The sequence below is a fragment of the Mustelus asterias genome, chromosome 2 (genome assembly GCF_964213995.1).
Source record: "Mustelus asterias chromosome 2, sMusAst1.hap1.1, whole genome shotgun sequence".
Classification (NCBI taxonomy): Eukaryota; Metazoa; Chordata; class Chondrichthyes; order Carcharhiniformes; family Triakidae; genus Mustelus; species Mustelus asterias.
Window position 1 is genome coordinate 96,642,784 of NC_135802.1, and position 10,503 is coordinate 96,653,286.

Consider the following 10,503-nt stretch of genomic DNA (forward strand, 5'->3'; position numbering starts at 1 on the left):
CACAGGAGTGGTCATTAACAGTTTCCACCCAGCCTTAGTCAGAAGGATGGGCAATGAAGCACCTTGATTTAGAGGTAGGAAACTAGGAATGGAGTGGCTCAAGCCCATCATTTTACATCTGACATGCGTGTCCACACATTGCACCAACCTATGTCTTCTTGAAGCCCATAAAATACTTGCTAATTTTGTCACCTGCAAATTTTAAAATTATGCTTTTGAATTTGAAAAAGTAATTTTTTCAATGCAGCCGATTCAATTGGAGTCATACTGTACCAGAAGAAAACCAAGTGATGAAACATTACACCTACAGCTGGTCCCAAGCCTCTTGCTGCAGGATGGACTTATTCTGCCATTTTTGAAATACTGCAAACAGCATAACATTGAGCAAGGGATCCGATTTGATTCCAAACAAACCTTACATCACTTTGAGCTTGAGATGGAAACATAGCAAGGTTTTGGTAGTGATTATGTCACTGGTAAAGAGTCATGGACTAAAACTAGAGAAGAACACAAGCTCAAATCTCACCATGGCAATTTGTAAATTTATTCTTTTTTTCTATAATACAAATAGAAACTTGCTGGTCTATTCAGAGGATTATGGATGATCTGATTCTGATTTCAACTCTACAAGAAGGATGAACAATCTATGGCTAACTGAAGAAGTTAAGGATGGCATAGAATTGAAATAAATATAGAACATAGAAAAACAGAAACTAGAAACAAGAGTAGGCCATTCAGAACTTTGAACCTGCCACACCATTCAAAATGATCATGGCTGATCATCAAATTCAATATCCTGATCCCCACATCCCCCCATATCCCTTTAGCCCCAAGAGCTATATCTAATTTCTTCTTGGTCTTAATTACATCCTGTGGTAGTGAATTCCACCCATTCACCCCACTCTCTGGGTGAAGAAATTTCTCCTCATCTCAGTTCTAAAAGGTTTACTTATCCTCAACCTATGATCCCTAGCTCTGAACTCGCACACCTTTGGGAACATTCTTTCTGAATGTACCCTGTCTAATCCTGTTAGAATTTTATAAGTTTCTATGAGATCTTCTCTCACTCTTCTAAACTCCAATTAATACAATCCTAACAGACTTAGTCTCTCCTCATATGACAAACCTGCCATTCCAGGAATTTTATAAGTTTCTATGAGGTCTCCTCTCACTCTTCTAAACTCCAATTAATACAATCCTAACAGACTTAGTCTCTCCTCATATGACAAACCTGCCATTCCTGGTAAACCTCTTCTGTACTCCCTCTATAGCAAGGACATCCTTCCTCAGATAAGGACACCAAAACTGCACACAGTGCTTCAGATGTGGCCTCACCAACACCTGCACTATGACACAGTGGTTAGCACTGCTGCCTCACAGTTCCAGGGACCTGGATTCGATTCCTGGCTTGGGGTCATTGTCTGTGCGGAGTTTACACATTCTCCCTGTGTTTGCATGGGTTTCCTCCAGGTGCTCCAGTTTCCTCCAACAATCCAAAGATGGGTGGGTTAGGTTGATTGGCCATGCTAAATTGCCCCTTAGTGTCCCAGGATGCGTAGTTTAGAGGAATTAGCAGGGTAAGTATGTGGGATGCTGGGGATAGGGCCTGGGTGGAATTGTTGTCGGTGCAGACTCGATGGGCCGAATGGCCTCCTTCTGCACCATTGGATTCTATGGTTTCTATACAATTGCAGTAAAACGTCTCTATTCCTGTACTCAGATCCTCTTGCTATAAAGGCCAACATACTATTTGCCTTCTTTACTGCCTGCTACACCTGCACGTTTACTTTTATCAACTACTGCATGAGGACACCAAGGTCTCGTTGAGGATCAACTTATCAATTTACACCCATTCAAGTAATAATTTGTCCTCCTATTATTGCTACCAAAGTGGATAGCGTAACATTTATCCACATTATACTGCATCTGCCATGAATATGCCCATACACTCAGTCTGTCCAAATTATGTTGAAGCATCTCTGCATCCTCTTTACAGCTCATCCTCCCACCCAACTTTGTATTAATTTGTGAACAATGCTACAAAGATTAATGGTAAGCGTGAAGATTGGGAAAGTTTCAGAAACCAGGAAAGGATGATTTTTTAAAAAACAATAAAGAGGGAGAAATCAGAATAATTTAATCATAAAATAAGAAACTGGAGTAGGAAATTTGGCCCATTTTATAAGATCATGGCTAATCTGATTGTGGCCATTACTCAATTTTCTTACCTGTCCCCAATAGCCTCTAATACCCTTTTCAATCAAAATTCTGACTGAGCTCTTCCTCATCGCCATCTTAAATCGGAGACCCCATATTTTTAAACTATGCCCCTTAGTTCTAGATACTGTTAAAATTATGAGGTTATAAAGATTATTACATGCTTGGGAGTGTATCTTTAAATCTAAGTAAATGAAGCAGGGTATATATGACCTGTTCTGAAGTGCGCCTGACAGTAAAGCCGGGTGGCTTGAGTGTTAGAAACCAAAGGAGGGCTTAGATTACTTTACTGAGAACATAAAAGGTAATTATACTTGAAGACAAAGGTAGCAGTCTGAGCTTACAATGAGCCTCCTAAAGTCCTAGGAAGGCACTGTAGATTGTCCATTTGCCTCTAGGGTGAAAAGGATCAGGGATAGCTAACTAGCATTTCTACCTGGATGCAAGGCTGTGTTGCATGTTGTCTTTGGGAATCCACAGTAAGCAGTCTCACAACACCAGGTTAAAGTCCAACAAATTTATTTGGTATCACGAGCTTTCGGAGTGCTGCCCCTTAATCCTCTCACCTGATGAAGAAGGAGCAGTGCTCCGAAAGCTCGTGATATCAAATAAAACTGTTGGACTTTAACCTGGTGTTGTGATACTACTTACTGTGCCTACCCCAGTCCAACGCCAGCATCTCCACATTTTGGGAATCCATTTTGAGATCAGGTTACAGGCTTCTCATCAAACCAATAGATATCACAGACAGACAGCAAAGTTCTGTGTAATCAGGAAAGAGGAAAGGTTGCATAACTTTGTGAGCTACCACAATCAATGTGAAAGGGAGACACTCTCTGGTCAAAGAGATGCATCCGGCAGTCATATAGGATTCCAGGATATTTATCCTGACAGCCAAGGAGAAAAATCATCAGAACAGGTTTAACAGTTAGTGCTGGATTTAAGGAACACCCCAAAAACTGAGGAAAATGCCTGATAACAGTAATTCGAGTTGTTACTCGTCAAAATGAAGATACCAGAATCCATTGTGGGCAAGAGCAATTTTTTTTTAAAAGGACTATGTCTGTGGTGATAAGTATAAAAGGGGAACATTTCTCCTGTAGTTTAAAGGAGAAATTGCATACAAAAAGAAAATAGTATAATAGCACTTTAAGTCATTTATTACAGTAAAATTTTTAAAACATGAAATCAAAACATATCATTCCCAGTTATTAACTGCAAATTCAAATTTCTTTGTAAGCATGTTATCAGCCTCTATGAAGATCTTTAACAATTCCCCCCACTAGAGGCAACATCCTCCCAGCATCAACCCTGTCAAGTCCCTCAGAATCCTATATCCATAGAATCCCCTCAGTGCAGGAGGCTATTTGGCGCAACAAGTCTGCACCGACCCTTTGAAAGAGGGTCACTCCTCTGCTCCATCGCCATAGTCCCACACACTGATTGTGGCCAATCTACCTAACCTGCACATCTTTGGACTATGGGAGTAAACCAAAGCACCTGGCGGAAACACACAGACACAGGGAGAACGTACAAACTCCATACAGTCAACTAAGGCCAGAATCAAACTCGGGTCCTTGCCACTGTGAGGCAGCAGTGCTAACCACCGTGTTTGTTTTAATAAGATCACCTCTCATTAAGCTAAACTTTGATGAATATAGGCCTTTCCTCATTAAACAATCCCTTCATTCCAAAAATCTGCCTAGTGAACCTTTTCTGAACTACTTCTAATGTAAGTATATTCTTTCTTGAATTAGCTGCCTAAACCGTACACAATACTCAAGGTGCAGTCTCACCATTGGGGTCAGGATCTGAGCTGCTGCTTTTTAGTCCAATAGCATTGAGGTTCCAAACATTATTTAAAAACTGTATTTGATGATTAAACATAGTAAATATAGTGGTGACTGGGAGAGAGGAGGTTAGAGTAAAAATAAGAGGGGCTGGTCGGCAGTGTGAGAGGGAGGTTAGGCAGGTGAAGGGGAAGGGGAGCTCTCAGACCGAAGGGTTGAGGTGCGTTTATTTTAACGCAAGGAGTATAGTGAGCAAAATGGATGAGCTTAAAGTGTGGATCGCTGCTTGGAAGTGTGATGTGGTGGCCATTACAGAGACTTGGTTATCTCAGGGTCAGGACTGGGTACTTCAAGTGCCGGGTTTCAGATGTTTCAGGAGGGACAGGGAAGGAAGCAAAAGAGGTGGGGGAGTGGCACTGTTGATCAGGGATAGTGTCATAGCTGTTGAAAAGATGGATGCCACGGAAGGATTGTCTACGGAATCTCTGTGGGTGGAGGTTAGGAACAGGAAGGGGTCGGTAACTTTACTGGGTGTTTTCTATAGGCCGGCCAATAGTAGCAGAGATGTGGAGGAGCAGATTGGGAAGCAGATTCTGGAGAGATGTGATAATAACAGAGTGGTCGTGATGGGAGATTTTAATTTCCCAAATATCGATTGGAATATCCCTAGGATAAGGGGTTTAGATGGAGAGGAGTTTGTTGTGTTCAGGAGAGCTTCCTGACACAGTATGTGGATAAGCCTACAAGAGGAGAGGCTGTGCTTAATTTGATATTAGGGAATGAACCTGGGCAGGTGTCAGATCTATCAGTGGGAGAGCATTTTGGGGATAGTGATCATAACTCTATCTCCTTTACACTAGCATTGGAGAGAGATAGGATCAGCCGAGCTAGGAAAGTGTTTATCTGGAGTAAGGGCAACTATGATGCTATTAGGCAGGAAATTAGAGGCATAAATTGGAAGGAGGTTTTCTCAGGGAAATGTACAGACGAAATGTGGCAAATTTACAAGGAAAATTTGTCTGGAGCGCTGCACGGCAATGTTCCGGTGCGACGGGGGAGTTATGGTAGGTTACAGGAACCGTGGTGCACGAAAGCTGTAACGGATTTAGTCAGGAAGAAAAGAAAAGCCTACAAAAGGTTCAGGGAGCTAGGTAATGTTAGAAATCTAGAAGAGTATACGTCTAGTAGGAAGGAACTTAAGAGGGAAATTAGAAGAGCAAGAAGGGATCATGAGAAGGCCTTGGCAGACAGGATAAAGGAAAACCCCAAGGCATTCTACAAGTATGTTAAGAGCAAGATGATAAGATGTGAAGGAGTAGGACCTATCAAATGTGACGGTGGGAAAGTCTGTATAGAACCGGTAGAAATGGCAGAGGTACTCAATGAATACTTTACTTCAGTATTCACAGTGGAAAAGGATCTTGGTAGTTGCAGTGCAGACTTGCCGCGGACTGAGAAGATTGAGCATGTGGACATTAGGAAAGAGGATGTGTTGGAGCTTTTGAAAAGCATCAAGTTAGATAAATCGCCGGGACCAGATGGGATGTACCCCAGGTTACTGTGGGAGGCGAGGGAAGAGATTGCTGAGCCTCTGGCGATGATCTTTGCATCACCAATGGAGACGGGAGAGGTTCCGGAGGATTGCGGATGTGGTTCCGTTATTCAAGAAAGGGAGAAGAGATAGCCCGGGAAATTATAGACCAGTGAGTCTAACCTCAGTGGTTGGTAAGTTGATGGAGAAGATCCTGAGAGACAGGATTTATGAACATCTGGAGAGGAATAGTATGATCAGAAATAGCCAGCACGGCTTTGTCCAAGGCAGATCATGCCTTACGAGCCTAATTGAATTTTTTGAAGATGTAACTAGACACATAGTCGCGGGAAGCGCGGTAGATGTAGTTTATATGGATTTCAGCAAGGCGTTTGATAAGGTGCCCCATGCAAGGCTTATTGAGAAAGTGAAGGGGCATGGGATACAAGTGGACATTGCCTTGTGGATTCAGAACTGGCTTGCCCACAGAAGGCAAAGAGTGGTTGTAGATGGGTCTTTTTCAGCATGGAAGTCGGTCACCAGTGGAGTGCCCCAGGGATCTGTTCTGGACCCTTGCTCTTTGTGATTTTTATAAATGACCTGGATGAGGAAGTGGAAGGATGGGTTGGCAAGTTTGCTGATGACACAAAGGTTGGAGGTGTTGTGGATAGTGTAGAGGGATGTCAGCAGTTGCAATGAGATATAGATAAGATGCAAGACTGGGTGGAGAAGTGGCAGATGGACTTCAACCCAGATAAATGTGTGGTGGTTCATTTTGGCAGGTCGAATGGGATGGAAGAATATAATATTAAGGGTAAGACACTTGGCAGTGTGGAAGATCAGAAGGATCTTGGGGTCCGGGTTCATAGGATGCTCAAAGCAGCGTTGCAGGTAGAGGCTGTGGTTAAGAAGGCGTATGGAATACTGGCCTTCATCAATAGAAGAATTGAGTTTAGAAATCGGGAGATAATGCTGCAGCTGTATAGGACCCTGGTCAGACCCCACCTGGAGTACTGTGCCCAGTTCTGGTCGCCTCATTACAGAAAGGATGTGGAAGCCATAGAACGGGTACAGAGGAGATTTACGAGGATGTTGCCGGGATTAAGTGGTATGCCTTATGAGGATAGGTTGAGAGAGCTAGGTCTACTCTCCTTGGATAGATGAAGGCTGAGAAGTGACCTGATAGAGGTGTGTAAGATGTTGAGAGGTATTGATAGAGTGGATTCTCAGAGGCTTTTACCCAGGGCTGAAGTGGTTGTCACGAGAGGTCACAGGTTTAGGGTGCTGGGGAGTAGGTATATAGGAGATGTTAGGGGTAAGTTTTTCACTCAGAGGGTGGTGGGTGCGTGGAATCGGCTGCCGGTAGTGGTGGTGGGAGCGGATTCGATTGAGTCTTTTAAGAGACTTTTGGATAGGTTCATGGAGGTTAGTAAGATAGAGGGTTATAGATGAGCCTAGAAGGTAAGGAAATTGTTCGGCGCAACTTGTGGGCCAAAGGGCCTGTTTGTGCTATAGCTTTTCTATGTTCTAAATGTAATGAGGATAAATAAAAGGAGAAAATATAGCATGTGGTGGTACATTAAGGTTATATCATCAATACTAACACTGCAACTATGCATGGGTTGGAAATGCCCCTTCAGCAGTTGTGGCATCACCAAATACTGCCTTTTTAAAGAATAAGGAATATAAAATATTGGGATTAGTAAAAAAATGATGAAACTGTCAGATTATTGGCTTGGATCTTCTGTGAAGCAGTAATTATCATCAGATTGCCACTCCATTTGTACTTTTCAACTCTGTTCTGCATTTCTGCCAAGGTATTTGAGCCTGGCATCTTCAGAACTGCAGAGCATGCAATCCCACGAAGGGCTTCATCACAGCATCGGACTGCAGGGCGAAGACAAGCCACACATCCTAAGGAACCAGCTGTTGTAAGGTGTTTAAATGTCTAGTGTGAATGTTAATGAATGGGCATATGGATGAATGAGTGGGTGGGTGTGGCAAGTGGGTAGGGTGGCATGTGGTGAACCAGGTGGGGCCAGGTGGGTAGTGGGATCGAGATCGGCGGGGGGTTGTCAGTTGTATAGTTACCCAGGAGTCAGATGAGAATTTTTCTTTCTTGACGATTTTCCTGGGTAACCATCCAGATAAGCAAATTGGAATTGTCCAAAGTCTTTGACTCTAACTTGGGCAATTCCCATGCTCCCTGGGACACCCATCGAAAGTTCAAACTTTTCCAGTAATTCCCATGGAGGTCTGCACATCGGGACTTATGAGGGGTCTTGTCACACTTTTTGGGTCATAGATTCCCTACAGTGCAGCAAAAGAGGCCAATCCATTCATCAAGTCCCTACTGACTCCTACAGAGTATCTCCCCTCCCCTGCAACCCCACACATTTATCATTGCTAATCCATTTAATTTACACATCTTGGAACATTTAGCATGGCCAATCCACCTAACCAGCACATCTCTGGAGTGTGAGAAGAACTTCACAACACCAGGTTAAAGTCCAACAGGTTTATTTGGTAGCACAAGCTTTCGGAGTCTCGCTCCTTCTTCAGGTGAGTGAGCAGCTGTGTTCACAAACAGGGCATATATAGACAAACTCAATTTACAAGATAATGGTTGCAATGCGAGTCTTTACAGGTAATCAAGTCTTAAAGGTACAGACAATGTGAGTGGAAAGAGGGTTAAGCACAGGTTAAAGAGGTGTTTATTGTCTCCAGCCAGGACAGTTAGTGAGATTTTGCAAGCCTAGGCAAGTCGTGGGGGTTACAGATAGTGTGGAACGAACCCAAGATCCCAGTTGGGGCCGTTCTCATGTGTGCAGAACTTAGCTATCAGTTTCTGCTCAGCGATTCTGCGTTGTCGTGTGTCATGAAAGACGCCTTGGAGAACGCTTACCCGAAGATCAGAGGCTGAATGCACATGACTGCTGAAGTGCCCCGACAGGAAGAGAACACTCCTGCCTGGTGATTGTCAAGTGGTATTCATTCATCCGTTTTCGGAGCGTCTGCATGGTCTCCCCAATGTACCATGCCTCGGGACATTATTTCCTGCAGCGTATCAGGTAGACAACATTGGCCGAGTCGCAAGAGCATATACCGTGTACCTGGTGGATGGTGTTCTCACATGAGATGATGGCATCCGTGTCGATGGTCCTGCACATCTTGCAGAGGTTGCTGTAGCAGGGTTGTGTGGTGTCGTGGTCACTGTTCTCCTGGAGGCTGGGTAGCTTGCTGTGGACAATGGTCTGTTTGAGGTTGTGCAGTTGTTTGATGGCAAGAAGTGGGGGTGTGGGGATGGCTTTACGACAATGGATGAATGAACACCGCTCGACAATCACCAGGCAGGAGTGTTCTCTTCCTGTCGGGGAACATTTCAGCAGTCACGGGCATTCAGCCTCTGATCTTTGGGTAAGCGTTCTCCAAGGCGGCCTTCAAGACGTACTACAACACAGAATAGCTGAGCATAAACTGATAGCCAAGTTCCGCACACATGAAATCATAGAAACCCTACAGTGCAGGAGGAGGCCATTCGGCCCATCGAGTCTGCACCGACCACAATCCCACCCAGGCCCTACCTCCACATATTTTACCCACTAATCCCTCTAACCTACGCATCCCAGGACTCTAAGGGGCAATTTTTAACCTGGCCAATCAACCTAACCCGCACATCTTTGGACTGTGGGAGGAAACCGGAGCACCCGGAGGAAACCCACGCAGACACGAGGAGAATGTGCAAACTCCACACAGACAGTGACCCGAGCCGGGAATCGAACCCGGGACCCTGGAGCTGTGAAGCAGCAGTGCTAACCACTGTGCTACCGTGCCGCCCCTGAGGATGGCCTCAACCAGGATCTTGGGTTTATGTCACGCTATCTGTAACCCCCACGGCTTGCCTGGGCTTGCAAAATCTCACTAACTGTCCTGGCTGGAGACAATACACATCTCTTTAACCTGTGCTTAACCCTCTCTCCAGTCACAATGTCTGTACCTTTAAGATTTGATTACCTGTTAAGACTTGCATTCCAACCATTATCTTGTAAATTGAGTTTGTGTCCATATATGCCCTGTTTGTGAATACAACTCCTCACTCACCTGAAGGAGCGAAACTCCGAAAGCTTGTGCTACCAAATAAACCTGCTGGACTTTAATCTGGTGTTTGCGAGACTTCTTATTGTGTTTACCCCAGTCCAACACCGGCATCTCCACATCTGTGGGGAGAAGCCAGAGCATCTGGAGGAAATGCATGCAGACACAAGGAGAACATGCAAACTCCACACAGTCACCCAAGGCCAGAATTGAAGCTGGGTCCCTGGTGCTGTGAGGCAGCAGTCCTAACCACTGTGCCACCCAGTCTCTAACAATCCAGAAGCTGGAAGAGCTGGATGTAAATGTCCAACCTGTTCACTAATGTCCCTTCCAGGGAAGGAAATCTGCCGTCCTTGCCCGGTGCGGCCTATATGTGGCTCCAGCCCTCACCAATGTGGTTAGTTCAGCTGACTCGAGAGATGGCCCTGAAAGGGGACGCGACCCATGGGCCTACCACCCACCATAGGGCTACTAGATGTAATCAAAAAGGAGAGAGAGAAATTGCCGTGAGCAGCGGCCATCACCTCCTCCAAGCGGAGCTGCGACGCTCGCTGCGATGCCAGGTGCAGGAAGCAGTCCTTGTTGTTGCTGAGCCGGAGCTGCAGACACAGGGCCCCGGCTCCCAGCATCCTGGCCCCCGCTCGCGGGCCCGGCCTCCAGTCACGGGACGGTTCCCGCGAGCACACTCTCTCGCGCGCCGCCCGCCCTCGCTTTTTTTCCGTTAGCCGCACATATTCGAACTGAAGCCGCGCGCTCCGACCCTTACACCCGCCGGCTTCCACCTCAACCCTATGATTGACATCCCCCACCGGCCTATCGCTGCTCGAGGAGAGGAAGTGGGCGGGCGGGCGTCCCAATCGCGGCGCTCAA

General features: G+C 45.4%; 1 protein-coding gene across 14 annotated transcripts in view; it reads right to left on the reverse strand.

The window, feature by feature from the left end:
- The window catches only part of pex1 (peroxisomal biogenesis factor 1), a 74,987-nt gene extending 64,524 nt beyond the window's left edge, over positions 1 to 10,463 (reverse strand). For 7 of the 14 annotated variants that reach the window (XR_013500541.1, XR_013500537.1, XR_013500539.1 and 4 more), the window contains exon 1: positions 10,158 to 10,434. Coding sequence is in view for 9 of the 14 variants with exons in the window: in XM_078238886.1 (XP_078095012.1) it covers positions 10,158 to 10,262 (105 nt within the window). In the remaining 5 variants the exon portion in view is untranslated. Of the gene's footprint in view, positions 1 to 8,651; positions 8,989 to 9,944 lie in introns of all 14 variants that reach the window. The other 7 variants (XM_078238914.1, XM_078238906.1, XM_078238897.1 and 4 more) reach the window with 3 other exon arrangements.
- Between the last annotated feature and the right edge of the window lie 40 nt (positions 10,464 to 10,503).